The sequence below is a fragment of the Cimex lectularius genome, unplaced genomic scaffold (assembly GCF_000648675.2).
Source record: "Cimex lectularius strain Harlan isolate CLEC.00 unplaced genomic scaffold, Clec_2.1 scaffold388, whole genome shotgun sequence".
NCBI lineage: Eukaryota > Metazoa > Arthropoda > Insecta > Hemiptera > Cimicidae > Cimex > Cimex lectularius.
The window spans coordinates 80735-104482 of NW_019394187.1; the positions used below are offsets into that span (position 1 = coordinate 80735).

At 32.3% G+C, this 23748-nt stretch overlaps 1 protein-coding gene across 1 annotated transcript; it reads left to right on the forward strand.

The window, feature by feature from the left end:
- The first annotated feature begins 2209 nt into the window (after positions 1–2209).
- Positions 2210–11065, forward strand: LOC106669275. The gene is made up of 3 exons (XM_014398618.2): positions 2210–2270; positions 7456–7548; positions 10665–11065. The coding sequence occupies exons 1-3, from the start codon at positions 2216–2218 to the stop codon at positions 10979–10981; spliced, it is 465 nt and encodes a 154-aa protein (XP_014254104.1). The 5' UTR covers positions 2210–2215; the 3' UTR covers positions 10982–11065.
- The last annotated feature ends 12683 nt before the right edge of the window (positions 11066–23748 follow it).

A 23748-nucleotide genomic window follows, 5' to 3' on the forward strand; every position in this document is an offset into this window, starting at 1 on the left:
GCTCAAGTGATAGAGCAACGGCGTATTTAGCCGAAGGTCGTGGGTTCGAATCCTGCTCGTGACACTGACTTTTTATCTCAACCAAAACCATAATTAAAGATTAATTAATTGAAAAGTATTGCCAATTAGGGAAAATCCGCTTTGTTTTTTATTTTCCATTTGTTTAGTCAAGTTTAACTATTTTGTTTAAGATAAATGTGAAGCTGTTTATAAATGTTTTGTAAAAATTTTAAATGAATAAAGCCTGCAACCTTCCGATTCTCATTTATTATGAAAGTCTGGTCTCTAAGGTTTGTAAAAAATTCTAAATTTCTCATATTATTTTTCTTTTCTATTGTCTATAATATGCTGGATTTAGGAAATAATATAACTATTTGCTTAATGTAAATTCGACCTCAAATTTGCTTCTTTGGAAATTACAACATTCTTAAGGTCCGCAAAGTTTAGCTATTACTTAAAAGACAAAGTCTAGTTGTTAAGGTTTTATAAATTATTCAGTTTTTACTGATTGTTATTAGTTTTCTCAGAACAATCATTGTGTAAAACAAAAAATATGTATTAAAAATAGATACATTCATAGTTCACATTATTTTTTGATTTAATGTAAACATAAAAACTTTTAGAGATTGTTCCTTTCGGATTTTAAAGTTTTAATTATGAAAAAATTTCTGAGTCCCGCTTTCAGTCGAAATTCGATGAGGAGCCGGTTTCACCGAATGAGTCAGATAGATGCTGAGCGCGGTGGAGGCTCGGATTTTGCATTCGGACAATGAGACTTATCACTCTCTAAGTTGACACGACGGATCTGGGTCACAGGCTCATTAATACACTGGCACAAAAATGCCTTCAGCACACGTTTCTTATTCTAATCGGGGTCAGGAGAACAGAGTAGAAAAACCTAGAAAAGAAGTTTTCCGAAATGTGTAAACTCAAAACGATATAATTTTTACAATTTTCTTTACCCTTGAAAACCGACTGATTCATATATATATAAGCACAAAATGCAAATTATTTTATTGAAACATTCCTAGTTAATGGGTTAAATGAGTGAGTGCCTCAGGTAATTTTTAATTACACATTACTAACGTTCGGAAAATACAACTTTATTTTTTAAATTCAATTAAGCAGGATATTTATATTTCTTTTAAAATTTTTAATTAAATTAAGTAGAATCGTATTTGCTACTTTGAAAATTTAAAACTATGCTTCTTAATTATATTTACTTCGTTTTGAATGTGATTGAACAAAAAGGACACTTGTTGTTTATATAATTATTTTAATATTTAGAGTTTTTATTTACATTTTGTTAAATTAGACAAATATCGGTATATTTTATGGGTGTTTAAAAGATGGCATATATTAGAACAATTTACATGCACGACGGTGAAAAGCGGCGGCACGTCTCTTTTAACTGATTTCTTTCACTGGAATTTAATCACTATCCCAAATCTCTCTCCCTCCTTTTAAAAATAATCGAGTTCAACATTAAAAAATGTCGTAGGACATAATATTTGTTATGATAATTGATGCAAATGAAATCTTTAATCTCATACTTTTAACAAATTATAACGAGGTACAATCATCCTACGATGAAAGCCAGACAATAGGGCATCTGGAAAAGTAAGATTTTTATGTGAATCAGGTTGCATGTGGGCTAGGGATACTGTTATAAAATTTAGTAAATACACCAATTGTTCTATTAGTAATGATAAATGGTGGGTTGTTCGTTCTTTTTAAAAAGATAATTCCTACTCACAGACAGTTGTTTTCAAGCTTTTAGCTCATCATAAAGTTGAAGGAATTCTACAACTTGATGATGAGCTATAAGCTTGAAAGCCAGATCGTTTGAAACAACTAACTGTGAGTAGGAACTATCTTTTTAAAAAAATTGTCCACTTTTCAAAAGGAAAAACTGACAGTTTTTAGTCGTACTGACAGAAAAAAATATACGTCAGAAAAACCATAATTTTCATATTGACAGTTTTCCAAATCCTTACTTTTTTTAGCGTTCCTTATTGGCCTAATAGTTAAATTTACACACGTCCGGTCAAATTTTCCTGTCGGTACGCTGCCGGAACCGTGATAACGTCCAGAAGTAGGCTGTCCAGCCGCATTGGGTAAAGGTGTGGGAACAGCCTATACGTGAACTGGCCCGATGGCTCCCAGCCAAAATTGCTGGTATATCACGGTTTCATTTGACTTCTGTTCGTCAGTCATGCGTCCGACACTCGTACTGCTTGTTATCACTCTATTTCTCTTGGCGGAAAGAGGTAAGTGTTAATTTCTTAATGATAAAAAACTTCGACAACTTTGATTAGGCTAGAGCTACAAGAAGACAACTACGAACCGTTTTATGTCAACAGAAACTTCAACTCAACATATCATTAATAACTGAGTTCTTAAGGAAAAACTTTAAATTTCAAATTAACAATCTGATCGTCCAAAAATTAACAAAGTGCCCTTAAAATTGATGTAGTGTTGATATAAAAGTTTTCGAAATATTCCACCGGTGACATATTGCCTTTTAATTAAGTAACATCACTCACGAAAGAACACACAGATAAAATCTAAATAACAATAATTTAAAAATTCAATAAAAAAATACATATTTTCAAGTTGGAAAATGTTAGTGAAATTGCCAAAAGTGATTTATAACCGTACGTAAATTGAAAAACTCACTAACATGAATTAACATTCCATTCTTTTAATTAAATTTTCCTTCGTCTTGTGTTACTAATATTATGTGTTTTTCTGAACAAATATACGATTTTGCCTGACAGTTATGCAAACCAAAAGTTGCCAACTACTTTATTGAATGATGAATACCAACAAAACTAATTCAAACTACTCTTAAGTAACATATAATTAACTGACAATTTAAGGAAAGCGTCAATCTAAGCTAAAGTTTTTTGAGAGGTATTATTAAGTATTATATAATCAAATTTATCAGAGATATTTCAACTCAATCCACACTTCCATGCTCAATCAAACTAGCATATATTTGAAACCTAACATTTTATTTTCTCATTACACAATTGTAGGTTTAAAAATTATTATTCAAAAAAGTAAAAAAATTCACATTATATTGAAGTAACTTGTGAACATTGTAGGTCTTCTAAATGTGAATAATTTACAACAATTTAATGTGTAGTGTCACGAGCCTTAGATAAAATTTATAATTAATTTAAATAATTAGTATTTTCAGTTACAGATGCTAAATGCGTATATATTGATAAATGTAATAATCTAATTGGAAAAATCAGTAATTTTTATAAGTTTGCAACCAAATGATAGGGTTTGATAAAATCTAAGAATGTTTGACTAAAGTATACAGTAGTTCACAAAGGCAAAATCTTTAAATAAATTCAACAGTCTTTAGTATTGTTCATAAGACTATTCATAATATTTAATATTCCTGAATGAACTTTTTAAAATTTATCTTGTTACTTTATTTAAATAAGTAACAAATGAGCTACACCTGATTTGTTTTTTTAAACTTACAAATATACTAATTTAATCTTTGAAGTAAATAATGATGAGTAACGCAAGTTAAATAAATTTTATAACTTTTATTTGTGAAAACTTAAAAAAAAATCTCACCTCTTTTAACTAGGTAGAAAGACAAATAAAAGAAAGAAAGCACTATTACCCTGATATTACTTATTCACCCATGTTTATTGTAAAAAAGAGCATGGAAACTGTGGCATTTATCTTCTCAATTTGAATATGTCTTAACCAAATATTGCTAGTAAAGAACAAAGTAATGTTTATGACATTTTAAGTTATTAACTTTCCTGTTAGCCAGATGCCCTGACTTACATCGAGAAGTAACACAATAATTCATATTAAATCATAAATAACATATAATCTGTACGTTTATAACATTATTTTTCAGGTATTAATGATTGGGCAAAAATATTGGAATATTTTGCTTTCTATTGCCCCATACGTTTATATTCCCATTGTCACTCAAGCGTTTGAAACTTATAAAAGAAAACATAAGAAAACTAGCACTTAAAACCCAATTTGCATTGTAATGTGTACTACAAGTACTACATTTGGTTTTAAATAGTAAAGAAGGTAGGCTTGCTTTTCATTTCTTCTTTCAATTTAAAAGTAAAACATACAAAATCATGAAATAATAACAATCTCAATACTTCTGTTCACTTTATTTGTCATCACATTTGCCTTGAATTTACTGATCAATTCTAAAAAAGATGTATATTACAATACTATACACTATAAAATATCCTAGGATGACAATATGCAGTTGATGCCCCAACGTAGGTTAAATAAACCAAATAAGAAAAAATAAGAAAATAAACCTTTTAAATTATATTTTAATATCCGCACACCAATAATATAGTGAATAAATAATGGAAAATTAATGTAAAAACTATTATAATAATTGAAGAATTTGTAAGATGTTCTGCATCATGGAATAAAGTCAGCTTGTATTATTTCATGCTTTTTATTACAGTACCGCAATTCATTTAAAAAATTTTAAATTATCCTGTAAAAGTTAGTCAAATTTACATTTGATTTTACTGGTTGGCACAACATCGTTAAACCGTTACAAGAAAATAACATAAAAAGCAGTGAGGATAAGAATATAATTGTTCAAATTGAAATAAAAAGTAATTCGTTACGTCTAGATTAAAAAATAATTATATAACTTTATTTCACTCCACAACATCAATAAAAAGTAAAAAAAATAAAAAAATACAGCAATAAATATTGTAAAATCTTAATAAATTGATATAATAAAACGGCGACGTCATTATACATTCTGCAAACCCTCAGCGTCTTGATGGTTTAGCATAAACGGCCTTGGACGGCGTCATTTTTGCACGGATCCTGACCCTTAAAATTATAAATCTCTCGCTCTCTTTATCACTCTCTCTCTCTCTCTCTCTCTCTCTCTCTCATACTTTTTCTCTCAGTCACTTTCAAACATACACACTAACACCTATTCTTATTATCTGAAAACGAAAGATCTCTATGGGGAACAAAAGAGCCAAGAAACTGATAAATGATATATCTCGACATAAACGAAGTAGAAAACATAATTTAAACATTGTTGTGGATTGTAAATCGGTTTCACCATCGCAATAGGTAACAAATTACATGTAATTCATTTATTTTTACATAATATTTCAAAACATATATGCATAACATAAATTTTGAAATTATTTTGTTCAACTTTTAGACAATGACAAGATCAATGATTTAAAATATTGTAATAAAATGAAGCAAATATAAATATATTATTTCAACTTATTAAAATAACACTGAGGCAACTTCTAATGATTATATGGAGATCGTGAGGTGCGGTACTTCTAATATCGATCAAAGTGAAAAACTAAGAAATAATATAAAAAAATATAAGAAAATAAAATAAAAATAAAATAATAAAAATAAAAAGAAATGATATAAGAAAACTTTTAAGAAGTTTTTATTTGTATTCTTCTTTAAGAGTATCCAGCGGTGTTCTGAGAATTAAAAAGATGTATGTATGTTCCTTATACAGCTTTAATTAATCACTTTTATTAATTAGTCAATTATTGAAGAAGATTTTAAATATAAATACCAGCAACAAATTAACAACTTTTATAATATGTATAAATAAATTATAAATAATAACCATCATTGGCCCTCCATCATCAGGTTTACGTTGCATACTTGCATTTCGGCCGTGGTCAGTGCAAACGTGCCAAGTTAAACCTTAATGTATTAATGTTTAAAAACTTAATAACAATGTTTCTAGAAGTCGGAAAGTAGTAGGATTTTAATGTTTTGATGAAACTATTTTTGTACTGCTAACTTGGTAATTGCCCCATCCGAATTTTGTCGTTAGCAATGTCACGCTACTTATTACTCACATTTTTGTGAAATAAACGTTATAATATGAAAATAAGGTTTGATTTGTTAAAAGGAGAAATTTTTATAACGGATAAATTATCGATGATTAATATTTGTATAATATATTGATTTTTCCTCATTTTCCTCGACATGTTTACATGGATGTAAAGTTATTTGAACACAAAACCGACAAATTATGAATAATTATATGTTATATTAATTACTATTTTGTTATAAAGTAAGTTGAATTTACCAAGTAAAATTTAAGGCAAAAATTGTATATTCTGTGCAATTTTAACAAAATAATAGTTTTTTAATCGTCTGGTCAACAACTGTAAAACAAAATACAGGCTAATTTCCAAAGAATAACATGTAAGACAAATTGTTTATCAAATAAAAAAAAATTGGCATTTATAAGATAATTGAAATATTTAATTTTCTAAAACCTAACTGTATGAGAATCGTTTTGTACAATTTGTGTCGATTGTGCAAATAAATTTAAATTTTTTTAAAATTTTATTTTAAAAGGTTCAGAAATGAGGCTAATACAAATTTTAATGGTGACGGTTGGTCACAAATTATATCGGAGATTCGTAAATATAAGTCATGCTGGTAAAAAATTACTTATTTGCGCATAAAGCGAAATGTTTACAATTAAGTTTAATTGTGATTTACTCGTTTACTGAAGACTACCTTTTGGATTATTCTGGTCCTCCTATTCTCGCTGGTTAATGGCCAGCGGGTAGTAATACAGAAACGACCAAACTACAAATTCATCTCAACAATTAAAATAAATGTAACAAAAATACAACGTTTCATTAATCTAAAGAAAACCATTTCTTTACTCTAAATAATATAAATATTTTGATATATCAGAGAGTCGTCGATAGGTAGAAATTTATTTTCTTTTAATTTACCTATTTTTATTAACTTATATTAATGGATGACTGTTGTTTAAAAACAAAAAGGTTGCAAATATTCACAAAACAGACCACTCAAAACAGTACTTAATTGTTATTGTAATTTTGTTAGCAAATATTCCAGCGTGTCTTTATCACAATAGCTATGTTGTTCGTTATTTATGGACGCCATTACACATTTTATTTTCTCTTTGGTTCATGGCCAAAATTTCAAATCGTGCCGGTGCCAATTGAAATTCGTCGAGTGTAACCGGCCGACCAGGGTTAGTGGATTAGTACAGTTGACTCCCATTCCACGTCTGTTCATGTCCGTGTTAATTGTGTCGTTATGTACGTGTGTGGTAATGCGTGCCAAACCGAAATCCAGAACTACTATACTAAATGCCAATAAACTCAGAATTATCAGCGTGACTCTTATATAAATTAAAAGCGAACTTTTTTAACTTTAATCCTTTTGTTTGAATTTCACCCATTGAACAGTTCGATTGGTTTCAAATACTTGTATATATATTTTCTATCTTGTTGGTTAATTAAAATGAATTGTTAAGAAACTTGAAAAATTATAATCCTAATATCATCATTTGAAAACTACTTCTTGTTCAATTTATTTCCAAGTGCTTTTTAAGACTTTTATGTGCGTGAGTTTTACAGATAGACAGCGTTTTTGTTACAGGAGTTAGAGGTGAAACAAATGCCAAAGTAAACGTACAGAGGACAGCCTTGGAGCATGATGTACCACTTAAGTCGGTTAAGTCCGTCGAGGAAGGTAAATTTAAATTACTATTTTATTGCAGTATTCATAAAAGAATTTGAGGAATTTTATTAATCAAGTATGCCGAAAAATGAACTGTTGCCCTCATATAAATCTCTTTTTCTTTCATATAAATAATAATTTTTTGTTGATCTTCTCAATTTATGTAGATCTTATAACGACAATTTTTTAAATTTCTCTCTCTCTCTCTCTCTCTCGCTCCCTCTCTTTCTTTCTTTCTCTATTTATCCATCTTTCTATTTTTTTCTCTTTCTCTTTCATTTTTTCTTTGCTGGACAATCATGAAAAGTGTGCCGTTTGGAAAAAAAAACAGGCTTTTACAAACCTTACAAATATTTTAACAAAACTACTTCTTACAAATATTTTAGTGAACAACATTCTAAGTGGCTGATTGGTTTTGTTCGCTAAAACATCACATTCTACAAATCTAACATTCTCTCCCTCCCTCGTTCTATCTTTTATATATTTATCCTGTTTCTGTTGGTTGTTGTCCTGCCATGCAGAGTGTGGGATTTGAACGGCGAACAAAAACATATATACAATAATATAAGAATTTCACTAATATCACTAATTTTCACTAATCTCACTCTCTCTCTTTCTCTCTCTCTCTCTCTACCTCTCTCTTTCTCATTCCCTTTCTCTCTTTCTATTTTTCTATCCATTTATCATTTTTCTCATGATTTTTGTGCAGTCGTACAATCATACGGAGTGTGGGGTGTTTCTTACAATACAATTTTGTTCTCTATAATCCCCACACTCTATCAATATCTCTATCTCTCTCGGTCCCTTCATCTCGCCCGTTCGCTCCCACTCTCTCTCCCTCTCTCTCTCTCTCTCTCTCTCTCTCTCTTTCTCTCTCTCTCTTTTCCCTGTATACTATCTATCTATCTGTAGATTTTTTCCCAGTGATCCATATCTCTCTCTATTCTTTTATTCTTTATTATTTTTCTATTTATCGTTTTTCTAATTTGTCTGTTTAACCTTTATTTTCTCTCTAATTTCATTCCTACCTGTCTCTCTTCTCTCACTTTCTGTACTTCTTAAAAAAAAAATCAAACTTATCTTAGTTGGGCCTCATTGTATGAAAATTGAAACCAATTGATTTTAACATTCAACTATACTTTACCGTATAATTAACCCTTTTTTGTACTTCGTTTAGTTATATGTACAACGGTATGTATATAACTCGGCCTGCGAGAGAAAAAAAAACAGAATCATGACTTGCTTACACAACTTCCCAGTGCCCTAACCCCTGTGGAACTAAGTGGTCTTCCTTGGGACTTGACAAAAAAAAAATGTAAATAAAAATAAAATATTAATAATTAAAAAGGCAATTAAAGAACAATTAAATAATACAAGAAGTCCATGGGCAGTAATAATATAAAATTATTGTTCGCAAAAAAAAAAAAAAAAAACAGGCTAGAATTAATTTTGACATCGGCATTATAGAGGGATCTACATCATACCATTGGCTGCTGTTCTTGATTAGTCATCTATGAAGTTTTATCCACTTTTCAGCCGTCGACGGTGTAATTGTGAGGCATAGAGTAATTGTTGTATATTTGTGTGTTAATGTGATATTGCAATTTACTGTGAAAACGTTTGTAATAGGTTTTGATAGATGTAAAAACAATTGGCATGTAAAGAGATATCTGTGTAGTGCGTATTTTTGTATAAGAAGGGGCAAAAACAATTAGTCGTGAAATCATAGCTTGAAAAATGTGTAATCTTTGAATATTGGAATATTTGGCCCATCCGTAACCTTGGCTGGTGTACATCCAAATACGTTTGAGTAAGTATGTATATGTCAACAATTTTGATTTTAATGGAAATTTTAATTGTCGGTTCAGTAGTTAATAAAGCATTTCAAATCGTTTGTTAAGTGTCTGCTTTTTCAATCGTGTGTGTGGATTCGAGGTTAGTCTCCTACCAAAGTCTTATATTGTTAACTTTGTCGGATTAAGTTTATCGTACGTGTACGACCGAAAGTAAAGGTGATATGTTGTGATTTTGAGGGGTTCAACATTGTTTTCCACAGCAAAATCTACATAAAAGATCTGATTAGCAAAATTGTCTGTATGAAATGTCAACTAGGTTTTTACAACTACAATACAACGGAAAGGAAACCTAATTAGTACAAAAATGATGCTTTATTTTACAGTATCACAATACAGAGGAACAAAATTTACATTAGAAAATTTCCTTGTGAAATGGCAATGCGGTTTTTCAAAAGAAAATCGTATTGATAAACAAAATGAAGTTATATTTTACAAGGCTACTGTGAAACTATTTTGTTTTATTTCTACACAAATACAGAGATTATTGATAAAAATATCCCAATTATAAATAATTCTACGAATTATTGAACTTTATAATCCAAGATAAAATCCTTCAGTGAGTCCGCAAAGTGTTGACGAACGAATGGCGATTTCCTACAGAAAGCTCAGCATTTATATGCATCGTTCTCTCTCCCTCCTGGACTGGTCCTCAACCTGTCCCACTTTCAAAATGGGCCACTTTTTCAGCTTCACCTACCATTCTGACGATAAAAGACAGAAATTCATTTTTTTGTCATTTTCCTGGCCTTTGGGCAAAATTAAAAATAAAGAAACACCTTAATATCTGTATTTTTCGTTTGAAAACAGTGCTTCGGGATATTTTTTCATCTAAGGTTTGTTTGCAAAATTTACAAAACAATCGACTATTTGCGTTAAATGTAAAAATTTATTTTTAAACCCATAACAAGTTTCATAAAACAAATATGCCAGGTTAGAAACGAAAACATTTGAATTCCAATACAACGGCTCTGATGAGCCATTAATCTTTCAAGGCTACTGGGTCGTGTGATGATCAAAGGAATAAAAGGCCTTTCTCATCTATGACACAGAAAAACTAATCTAGGCCATTGATCAGTGTTTCTAGTCTTTTTTAGAAACACAATGAATATTTAAATAAATTATTTTTTCTTATTCAGTTGATTCTTTTGATTAATAGACGTTTCTAAAAATTCTTTGTGTGTTCTAGCAGTAAGCAACGCAGCAAGATCAGTTTAAAAATCAAGCTACTTTCAAAATATGGATTTTGACGTTTGTCGTAAATTTTTTTTTCAGGGAGAGGTCGACTGAAAAAGGGCCTCCTTCGCAGGCTCGCCCTTCCGCTGCTGTTACTGCTGAAACTTAAGGCAGGAGTCACGGTGCCAGCCCTGTTCGGCATCGTCGCCTTGGTAGCTTTCAAGGGTCTCTGGTCAGGGATGACGGCCCTGGCAGTCGCAGCTGCCCTCGCTGTCAGGGGTCTCATCCCACCGCCGAGGATCGTCCAGCTTCCGCCGGCCCATCCGCACCATGCGCTCGTCACCGACTACTACACCGATTACAGGCGGGCCGACGACATCTCAAGACACGACGACTACAGATACGGATATCGATAAGGATCATCTAATTACGGAAGTTTTACCCAGTATTAAAATGTACCAAAGTATTTATTTTTTTATAACAAACACAAATTATTTATTAAACCCTTTCTTTTATCCAACTTCAGTGTTTCACTTTTTCATACCTCTTAGAAAACGCAGTTTTTTATTTCTCATTAACATTTTTGTTAGCTTATGCCGCTGAAAAAATGTTAATAAACACAATTACAATAAAACTATAATGTTGAACATGCAAAAACAATTATTATGCGTGTATATATTACATTTGCTTCTAAAAGTATTAACACGTACATTCAAAATAGTCGGATGCATATCAAACCTAGGGAAACGCAAAAACAAGACAATATCTTGGGTGCCAAGACACAAATGGGTTCTGGGTAATGAAAAAGTAGACAATCTGGTGAGTGGAGTTGTCTAGCAAGGTTACGAGCTAACCTATACCAAGGGCATAATCAAGCTTACCACCGAATACCCGTAATACCCAATATATATGGGCAACAAGATAAACATCGTGAATTTCATAATAGTACATAAAACAAAAATAGCAATGGACAAACGATAGGGGTAACCAACCCATGGTTGAAGAAATTTCGACAAAACTAGCACACACATTGTTACAACTAAAGTAGTTAACTCACAAAAGGCACAACAAGGGTATATTGCATAATGATCTCATCTCTAGGCCATTCAATGAGGATGAAGAACCTACCATTCATATTATGTTCGAAAGCAAAACAACAGCTTAGTGGAGAAGAAGACAGGGAAAAGAATGATGGCAATAACACCCTTTTATACCTTCTACAATACAACACACCTTCTACTTCTTCACAGAAAGATCTCATCGATTCAACTGGACTAGGAAAAACACAACAAGCCTTAAAACAGGAGAGCTTGGGGTACCAACCAAACCTCCCTGGTATAATTCTCCTCGTAGCTTCGGTCACATCATCATCGGTCACATTCTAGCATTATTAAAATAGCATTTAAGCTAAGCATATGCCCTTAAAAAACATTGCCATATTTTAATTAATTAAAACATTATCTCCCTTTTTATTACCTACTTTTAGCATTGTCCAACTCAGTCACTGTTTCCATTGTGTTTGTCTGTATTGGGTTTTTTTTCACTTTTTTTCACAAATACAAATGCATCATTCATTCTCTCTCTCTCTCTCTCTCTCTACCTACCTACCTATCTTTCCATCCATCTATTTCTCTATCTACCTATCCATCTTTCTATCCATCTATCAAATTTCTATCTATCTATTATTCATCAATCTCTCTCGTCTCCTCTCTTTTCACTCTCTCTCTTTCTCTCTCTCTCTCTCTCTCTCTCTCTCTCTCTCTATCTCTCTCTCGTATAAAAAATCCCTAAAAGAATATCTTTCAAGTATGTACTCCTAATATAAATATTGGGTTGTCCGGAAAATAATGCAGGATTTTGGTATTAAACAAAAAAAAAGAAACTAGTTACTTTAAAGCAATGTTCTTTAATCAAAATAATTTCCCATACTCTCAATACATTTCTCCCAACGTGTTGGTAACTTATTAATTCCGTCTGAGTAGAATTCAGAATTTTTAGAATTGATAAAGTCAATAAATGCATTTTCCAGTTCCGTTTGATTTTTGAATATTATGTGTTGTAAGTAGTGGTCCAGGTGTCTAAAAAAATGGTAGTCAGTAGGCGAGAGGTCCGGAGAGTAGGGTGGGTGAGGCAAAGTTTCATAGCCAAGCTCCNAGTCACGGCGGAAATACAAAGATTTGCCGCCAAACACCAGGCTCGCCTCAGCCAGCACGAGAATGTGGAAGCAACTAAACTCTTACATTACCGAAACACGATCAGAAGATTAAAAAGAACAAAGCCATATGAACTTGTGTAGTTATAAGTGAATAGTGAATAGTGAAATGTAAATCTTATTGTACCAATGGGTTTATAAGAATGTAAACATTTATTTATTGTATAATATTATTGTAAAATTAATGGTTGGTCTAATAAGACCAGTTTTAATAAATAAATTTAATTAAAAAAAAAAAATTAATATCACTATTTTTGTTGTAAGAGTTATAGTGGATACTTTGCAATCCAGTTTTTTCCTCTTCATAATATGTATACAAGTTTTCACGATGTTTTCCTGCAACTGTAAGTAGTTCATAGTTCTCTGTTTCAATAAGTGAAGAATTTTATTTTACTCCTCTCTCTCTCTCTCTCTCTCTCTCTCTCTCTCTCTCTCTCTCTCTCAAACTATCGATCTATTTTTTATAGAAGTTTTTAAACTATCCACATTGCTCTCTATTTCCTAATATTTGTATTCCATATTTCTTTCAATCTATCTTTTCTTATCTCCCTGTCCATTCCTTTCTGGGCGATATTTGTCTAGTCTTCTTCATTTGTATTTCACTTCTTTTCCTCGAACTATCTACTTATCTAAGTATGTAATGATTTTTGTCTAGATAGCCCGATCGCTACCTATTTTTCTCAACTTTATTTTCCGTATTTCTTTCTTTCTACCTGTTTCTCTGTTTTTCCTTTTTTTCACTCACTGTCTGTCTAGGTATCTCTTTCCGCTGTTTTCATCTTCTCTCTCTCCCACTGTCTCTTCCCCTTCTTTTTTTTCTTCCTCATACTTATATATCATTTTGACTACAGAATCTCTCTCCCCCTTTATTCTTCTGTTTTATTTTACATATTTCTTTCTATATATCTTTTTATCTTTGTTCGTCCCTTTTATCTTTTCTTTGTTCTCTTGTTGGTTATGTTTGTCTATCTCTCCCCTTACTATATAAAAAAATAACAATATGACTACAAAAATACCCATAAATAATAATTAATTTTATTGTGAATTAATTGTGTTAATTATGTCATGAAAATTGAATAATTATTCACAACGTTTACTATTAATAAATTGATTGAATAAAAATGTTTCAAGATAAAAATTTGTAGTATTCAGAGAGTAATTATTGATGGGAGCCTTAAACCCTTCGGACAGACAGATATTCCTAATTTTTGTTGTATTTGTTTTTTTTATTTAAATTCTAACATTTATATCTATCTAAATGATCTCACTTTTCTATATTATTACAAAGTAATAAGTAAATCTAAACGATAAATAACATGTAAACAACAATATTGGGCTTAAAACTATGCCATGTTGAACTTTCCAGTTAAAATTTTTTTTTTTAATTTTATCGGTTGGTTACAGCCGAAAGGCCATAATTAAAATAGTTCAATTAAATATTGTAATTGTTTTTAGATTTCGTTAGTAGGCTGTTGGAATCTTTGTCACAAGCCTGTGAAAAAAAAGTCATTTCAATTTTGGTGGGGAAGTGAAAGACTGTATAAAATCTTCTTTCCTACAATACTTTCTCCCGGAGATGACCTACTGGCCATGATCCTGGATCCTGTCGGACATCCATTGGAGAAGGGGGCAACGAGACTTTCACCAGTAGCATTCCAGTGGTGGGGCCTTGGCCTCCAAGAAGGCACGCTCCGCGGGATATTTTACCACTCCCCGCCTAGCTGGAGCAGGGCCAACAACCTTCTTTACACACTCGGATGAATGAATTCTTGCCAACTGGCCAACATAAAGTTTTGTTTATGTGTATTTATAGAATTTAAAACGGTATACAATTGCTAAAATGATGTTTGAAAATAGATTATGCTTCCATGCAGCGTAACACTATTTGTATTTCGCTTCCAAAGTGGGATCGTTCACAGGTTCAATACAAGTCATATATGGAAGTTATAATCTTTGTTTTTATTTTGCTCATGAACATTCATTTGCATTTTCAATAAATTCTTACTTGTTTTAGTTAAAAAAAAGTTTCCATATTCAACAACAAACATAACACATTCGGTAAAATATAAGTATTCCTTGCATTTTTTTAAATTACGACCAATAAAAAGTTTACCAAATAAAAAAAATCTAATTAGCTTGTTAGCTCTTACGTAGAAATGCAAAATCCGCATGCAATCAAAAAAATAAATAAAGATAAATCAAGAGCATTTCTCTTTTAATATCAGATGTCTTCATGAAACGAAGAAGCGTGCCTGAACTCGTTATATGAATACTAGATCTCCACTTGGCAAAAAATTGTTAAACAAAGCCACTGAAGATCTTAAGAATGCATTACTGGAGGAAAAGGCGCTCTACAGGGAAATGGAATTTGCTAAGCTAGACACACAAGATGGATCATTATGGAGGAAAATGAAATATGTAACAAAAGAATCCTCCAATATACCTCCTCTTAAAACTCAAGCTGGCTGGGCGACCAGTCCTGAGGAAAAAGTTAAAATTTTCGGGCATCTTTTCAGAGAGCAGTTTCAGCCAAATGTCATTGACAATCCTCAAACAACGGAAATGGTACAGGAATCTCTTCAAGCTCCCTTGCAATTGTCACCGTTTTATGATTTATTCACTCCATCTCACAGTTCTCAGGTTCACCGTGTAATTCAGAAAATTAAAACAAAAAAAGCACCAGGTATGGACATGATCGTAAGGCCACTATTGATACATATGCCTAGAAAATGTCTCGTACTGTTAACACAAATATACAATGGCATCCTTCGAACGGCATACTTTCCAAAAAAATGGAAAATTGCTACAGTGATACCTATAAATAAAGCCAAAAAAGAATGGGATATACCGACCAGTTATCGACCAATAAGTTTGCTATGCAAATAAGTTGCTATGCTGCACTATCGAAGATCCTCGAGCGACTAATATTTCCAAAGCTTCTGTCAGCTAAAAAGGAGCGGACTCTGAAGTACACAACATCTCAGCGGGTGTTCCTCAAGGAAGTGTTCTGGGACCCCTCTTTTACATTCTGTACGAGCATGACTTTCCAAGAATGTGGAAGCAACTAAACTCTTACATTACCGAAACACGATCAGAAGATTAAAAAGAACAAAGCCATATGAACTTGTGTAGTTATAAGTGAATAGTGANGGTTCGTAAGGAATGAACAGCTCCATCATGAAATATCGTTGACATCGGTAGAAGACGAACTAAAGAAGATATACCCGATGCTGCTTGCCAAAGCTGACTCCCACCCGAATCCGGCAATTGCACAAATTCCAGGGAATATGCCTCCACCCCGCCAACAAAGACGGCTAAAAAGAAAGCATCATACGGACTACAGATTGTAAATATGTGTTAATGTAAATAAGTGCTAGTGTAAACGTGCGCCTGGCGTTATATAATTATAGATAAAAACAAAAAAGTAGGTTAATTTATTTATTAATGAGATATTTATTTATCTCAAATTATTATACTCCAGTGAATTGTTGTGTGGACTGCCATAGGGCAAGACCCACCCTCAAATGCCATGTTAATCACACTTTTTGAGTGTGCTGTATATCAGTATTTATTAGCAAAACATAATGTGTATGTACACAAGAGTTAAATAAAATAATTAATAAAAAAAAGATGTATTACTAAAAAGCCCAAGCCACGCCCTCCCCACACACACACAACATTCACACTGAAATATTCATAGATATAAAAAAATATGTCAAATACTCGCTCAATAACAAAGTACAGACGCATAGAACACAAACATATATAACAATTCATTTACACAAATTTATTAAAAGAACGTATAACACAAACGAACGTATAACAAACACCAATAACAAGAATAAGTTTTATATAAAAAGGCCGGGGATAAGGCAAAGTTGAGAAAAGACACCCATTTCATTCGTCATGCTTTCGGGGAATATATCCTCTTCATCAATGAGAGTTTCGTCACTGAATGTTCAAATTTTTTCTTCTATTTAAATTTATCTTATCCCCGATCATTCCTACATATAATTGTAATACATAATAACATATCAACACATCAAGATAAAGCGTATAAACAATCGAAAATACTAAAATTCTTTTCAATTTTCAAAGCCCATATATAACGCATAAATCCCCAAACGCTTATAAAAAAAAAAAAACATGCGAAAAACTAATTTTTCTATCCTCAAACTTAATAGGATAATAAAAATAAAAATATAATTTTAATACAATCATAGACAGCCATGCAAAATCCAAGCACAGGAATAATCTATTTTCTAACTCCATTATATTTCCTGCATTTATTGACCAAATATCTTTCAATGAATTAATCTTTATGTAAGGTATTGGTTGAAATGAAAAAGTTAGTGTACCGCTCGTAACATAACTTTTTCATTTCAACCAATACCTTACATAAAGATTAACCATTTACTAACAAATACTCTAACACTTAGGTAATAAAAAACGAAAAAAAAGAAAAACACAAATAAAACAAACAAGCACGTACATATAGATTTGTACAGTAATACTCTAAAACTGATAAGAAATGCAAAACATGCAAACAAACTGTTCATCATTAAGAACGAAAAGATTTACATACGAATAATCAAACTTTATAAATAATCAAATCTCTCTCTCTCTCTCTCTCTCTCTCTCTCTCTCTCTCTCTCTCTCTCTCTCTNAGGAGAGAGAAATGACAAGTGAGGGAAAAAGAAATAGAAATGAGAGAGAGTGAGAGTGAGAGTGAGAGTGAGAGAGAGAGAGAGAAAGAGAGAGAGAGAGAGAGAGAGAGAGAGAGACAGAGAGAGACAGACAGATAGACAATGACTGAGAGGAGGGAAGTAAAAATAGTTTTGAAAAATCTGGTGCACTGGGCAAAGTACGATGTATGAAAAAGACAAAAAGGTGATATGTAGTTACAATAGATAGAAGGATAAATGGGAAGAGAGAGAGAGAAAGTGAGAGAGAGAGAGAGTGAGTGAGAGAGGAGGTCGGTAGCAGTAGTTATTAAAACACTAGTCCAATGGTCAAAGGACAATATTTAAAAAAAAAACAATAAGGTGATATCTAAAAGTAAAATTTTATTGCATAATATGTAGTTAATATCATATAATATCTAGATACATAATTCAAGTTCTAGAAACCCTCGTCAGAGGCCGACCTTCACCTCCATGGAGAGGCATCCTTCGCCATCTCGTGCTTACGACCACTACTTCTATGTTGTTTACTACTTTTATAATACAAATTTATATTTATTCCACCTGGTATTCCTACAATGATATCTATTAATAGAATAATAATACTAAGATTAAAATGTTACACAAGCTTGCCGTTAAGAAGTAAAATTAATTGTTGTCTCGTAGTAATGACAAATACCTGACTTATTTTCTGTATAATTTGCTAAGTAAGCATTGTACAAAAAGTCAATGTTTAATTTCATAATTTATACAGCAATATGAGACCAGTTTTACTTTTGAATGCAAAATTATAAAAATCAAATAGTCTCAAATTATTGAACTATCGTTGAACTAACAAATATAGTTCATTCAAATTTAAACCTAATTTTTTTACAGCTATAAAATATAAACTAAATGATAATTGAATAAAGAATTATGAAGTAACATAAGTCTGTGAAAAAAAAACTATATTGAAGTCCAGGATTTAATCGCTAGAGGTCGATCTTCATCTGTAACCCGGGCTACATTCGCCAACTATTGTTAGTTGCATAGCATATTTATTTGTACTTTTAATTTTTAATGCATCTGATGCCATTTAATGCAATTCTGCATATTATTTTCTTATCCTAGATAATAAAAGTATTGACTAATATTGGTTATAAAGTATTAGATATAATAATCGTGAAGTACATGCAAAAAAAGGCAGAAAACCATGTTGAAAAAAAAATTATTTACATTACCTAAATACCTTTGCATTCTTCTTTTTTCGATATTGTCTTTCTATTTCTTTTATAGATAAAACAGTTCTTTTTAGTAGGCCTTATTTTAGAGGGTTAAAAAAATGATGATTTTGCAACTGTTCGGAGTTCCCGTGTCATTTTTAAGCATATATTTTCCTAATAGCCTCCCGATTCTACAGTCGGAATCATGTAACGATATGATTTATGAATATGTGAAAACGGATTGCCAGGAGCAAGTCGCTAGCAAGCATACTGTAACATTGTTAGTCGTCCGCGACGATTTTGTTTTCTTATGCTTTTATGTGTCATTTTGTAGTCCCATCCTTGCTCAACATAGGGATAGATCAGTGGAAACAACATGGGATGGGAGGCTTTGACAGAAATTAACTTTGAACCATTTTGACGATAGTGCACAAAGATGTGTTTATGCTGGCCTGGCAGTTCCTCTTCTGAAGAATGGAAAATTCCAGCCATTTCTTAATTTCTGTAATAGCCCTATTTTTTCGAAAATTATAAAATAGTGACAATTGAACGATTCTGCCGATCCACAGTAAACTGTACAGGGGGTTAGAACTATGTAAACTATATGTAAATCTCAAACTCTAATTTTATGACGTGGATATAAAATCAAACATTTGGGGAGTTTTTGTGGATTTCAAACTTTTCATTTTCACGTTTAATGACATAAAATTTAAAGCTTGTTAAAAGCTATTATCCTTTCCAACGGTTGTACTTGAAAAAAAATCCAGAGGTGTGATGAATTTTTAAGTAGATCACCGGACATCAGCGAGGAAAAAATTTGCCACCGGCGAATCCAGCCAAAACATTTTTATTACTATGAAAATTAGTTTTTAATGTGTGGTGATTAGTGACCGTTAATCGATAATTATTCAGAAATCGTGAGATGCGGTCAAGAAAAACATTTTCTTTATCGTGTCAACGTTTCGATTTTTATTGAGATCATCTTCAGAGCTCAAAGTGTTTGTCTTCTGTGTAATTGTGCCATTCTTGCGTGTCGTGTTGAGAGTGCCCTCTGCGACGCAAGAATCCAAACCAGACCGCATCTCACGATTTCTGAATAATTAGTTTTTAATGGTTTAAAATGGTGCTTATTTATCTGCAATAAAATGTTGCATGTTATTTTCTTATTGTAGTTTTAAAAAAATCGAACAAGCCAACATATCAAAGTTTTAAAATAATACTAAAATATATACACAAAAAAGGCAGAAAACCATATTTAAAAAAGTACTTAGAAATTTTTTTCCTAGGCTCCTTGAATTCATTTGTAAGAACACTGGACACATGGCTTACACGTTTTGAACTAATATCACCAAAAAAGTTCCACTAAAATAGGTGATCCCACGTCTCACCTTGAGTAAACAGCATAAATAGTAACATACCAGCAAGACCAATAAATTGTTTTGTTGGAAAATTGCTTCATATTTCAAAATTTGTGACTCTTCACCATAAGTGGCTAAACCCAAATTTATGCTGAGTTGTTCACTTGTTATTATGTTAATCTGCATCGAACCAAAGAACCAGATTTTAAAAATATCTTCTTTATTGTTTTCAGTGGGTGTTGGTATTTGACCGTAAAGAATTTTTATGCCTTAAATGAATAAAACTTTATTTTTCGAGTTTTATTATTAAAACGGTTTTTATATTGTCTTGCTGTTTTAATATTTTTTCACCGCGACGAAGTTTGTCCCGTCGCGGTCCACCAACAGCCGGCATTCTTGCCGCAACCGAGAAACCTTTGTCACACGTCAGCCCGCTTTCTCGAAAGTGGCTCGTTAAAGCTCAAAGATCGACAATTTCTAATTACTCCCCCCCCCTCCAGAAGACCAACTGTAGTGTAAACAGAAAACAAAGTTTTATTAGAGCTATTACGCGGCGACGGGTCATTTACAATAAAAGCTCTAAAGATCATTTTCATAAAAGTTCACATGAAATGAAATAGCAAGAATGGGTTCACTGACCCGAACGGAGAGTCATTTTACAGTAAAAAATCATAAAGCCAATAAATATTTTTGAAAAAGCATAGAAACATTTTACAAACGTTGATAAGATCGCTTGAAAAAACTTATTATTCTATACAGAACTAGAACTTGAAACATTTTACTACCTAGAAGACTACTAGGCATGTGAGTTTTATTTTATAAAAAAAATGAAACTTTTTATTCATCCCGCATTTGGTTATTATGCAAAAATAAAGATGTTGGATATGGAAGTGAAACGAAAGGCGAAAACAGCAAGGATAGGCGGATCCAATTAATAAAAAAAAGACTTTGCTTTAAGTTTATGATTTTAGATAAAGAAATCAAGAAATCAGACAAAATTCGCTTAATTTTAAATTTCCGCCATAAAATGCCGATCGAAAAATTTTGTTGATAGCTGAGATATAAGCACAGAATAATGGGAATTTTTTTGGAATTCAATTTTTTGAGTGTTGAACGCGAGTAGTCAGCTATGGTGGAGCGTACAACATACGGACAATATATTATATGAATAAATGTAATTGTTGATTATTAGATTATTATTTGTGATGGTTTATCGTTCTGGACTATTGCCTGAATGCTCTTCTTTAGGTCAAATCATTTATCAATTTACAATTTCATTTTTGATTCAATTCTTCTTTTTACCTCTGTCTACTGGTGACTGTTTTGTCCATTTATCAATGGTAAGATTATTGTCTATATTGTCTAGTGTAATTATTATTATTCTCTGTGAAAGAAAATCCGATCGTGGATCTTCTTCAGAGTCCATCTATCTTCTCTTGCTCTAGTTCGCCAGGACCACAGGCGAACGGTTGAAACGTGACCGCTTAACAACCTTGTTGAATGCTTTGATCATGGACTCTCCGGATCTGACCATTTCGTTTAAAACCACACGATTATCTCTGGTTTTATCGGTGAGGATGTTATCTCGTTATCGATAATAGCTTGTCTATAAGGGTGATCCTTTGTCCGTTACAACTAGGTAGAGTACAATTACAATACAATGCACAATACTTTATTAGAATTGATAAAAAAAAAGAATAGAAATTCTGATACAAGGCTAATAGCCGTCTGCTGAGTCTACTGCTTAAAAGCTTACAAATGCAAATATTAAATATTAAAAAAAATATATAAAAAAATATAAAAATTTTTTTGCTGCTAGCATTGGCAGGGTACAGATCGGCTCTGTTATTTACTTCTATTTTTGTGGTTTATAAGTAGCCGCTTACTTTGATTTTTTGAAGTTTTTTTAATCAGAGTGTCAGCTTCCGAGTACAGTTGATGCATTCTTCGCTACGAGACTTTTTCGTAAGTTTCATTGAACTTTTTCAAAGTTAATTTGTACTCGGTAAGGGCAAGGTTCAGGCCCCTTTGTTGTGGCCCAACGGACGAGATATTCGGTGTTTTCGTTGAGGTCTCCAACTGCATTCTTGTTTGATAAACAAACCCAGTCAAGCAAGTGTTCAATGTCGACATCTCTCCGGAAAAACTCCAGGTGCGTCATTTAGGAGCTAATGGATCGACAAATTCTCCGTTACTAGTTACGTTTTACAACCAAAACATAAATTCAACATTATAAAATCTTCTCATATGCTCAAGGGCTCAGGCTTCGTCATCTTTCAGGATCTTCCAGTCTCCGCACGAAAGAAAAAATGAAACTAAGGAAAAAATGAAACTTAAGGAGAGAAATTCAGAGACTGAACCCCCGTTTAAAAGTTAAAATTCGTCCAAACCATATTCTAGTGGACGGAAAAAAATTCTTCTGATCGTTGGATGACGGACACGCTTCTGACATGAACATGGTATCTCCCAGCTGAATTTACTCGTCGGATGCAACCTTTCGGACTTCCTGAAAGCCGTTCACACGGACTCACTCGCCAGCGATTATTTCAAAGTTCAACATAAATCATCGAACTCAGTCCCCCAACAAGAAAAGACTTCTAAACATTCTAAATGAGATTTCGCAGCCGTCTGTTTGAATAATAGTTGTAACAACTAGGTAGAGATTGAATCCTAAAAGTACGGTTTTTTCCTGTGCGTTCGCCAATAAATCGAAACTAAATACAGTCAACTCTTGATAATTAAATCCAAGAGACTATAAAAATAATTTGGTTTATCAAGATGTTCGAGTGGCTCCATTTCAATTTAGAGACTGCTCTTTTTCCTCTTGAAGCCCTACTACGGAAAATCTTTCGTATTATCGAGCGTATTACATTTTTTTGAGTTACCAAATTGACCTTAAAGGAAATGCTATAAAATGCGTGAAAACTGTGCAATAAATTTTAATTAGAATAATTATGATTAAACATCACAAAATTCAATTTGGTCAAGATTTTTTCGCGAGGTCTTGTAGTATTTTAGACTCGGTTTTTGTTAAAATAATTTTCGTGTTTGGTGAATCTTAATAAGCTCAATTTCATTGTGTTTGTAAAGTTTGACCATATAATAATGTGTATTAATGTTAGTAAATTTCATTTTTTTCTCTACTAAACAACCAAACAGCACACACACAAATAGAAGGCCATGTGCAACAGCCTCGGTAAGTCAACAGCCCTCCAATAGCGTGGTGTACACAAAATTGTAAAAAAAAGTACGCTGAGACTGGACAAGGACTTACGATTAGACATGATGAATAGGAGCTTACCTCCTCAAAGAGGAAAAGAGCGGACCTTGCATCACCAAAGGATGATGAATATGGTGACGCTAGAACTACATATCCTAAATTAGTCAGTGTACTTGTCCAGAAGAGAGTTGAAAAAAAAAGAAAAAAGAAAAGCAGAAGACTTATCACTGGAAAGGATACGACCCTAGACACATAATTTCAATGGATTTTTTACGTGCAATTGGATTTTAAATTGATCAAAAATGTTATCACAAAAAATTTGAAAAAAAACACTCATTTGGTTTGCCATTTATTAATCACATTTCATTTTCTGTGGGGCCATTAAAAAAAAGTGTTTAAGCCAATCATAACCCAGCAACCTCAATTGAAGAACAGCGGCAAAGGATATAAAATGCTTGTCATCCATTTCCCCTGGCCCCATCGCTCTGAGCACCGGTGAAGAGTGGTTA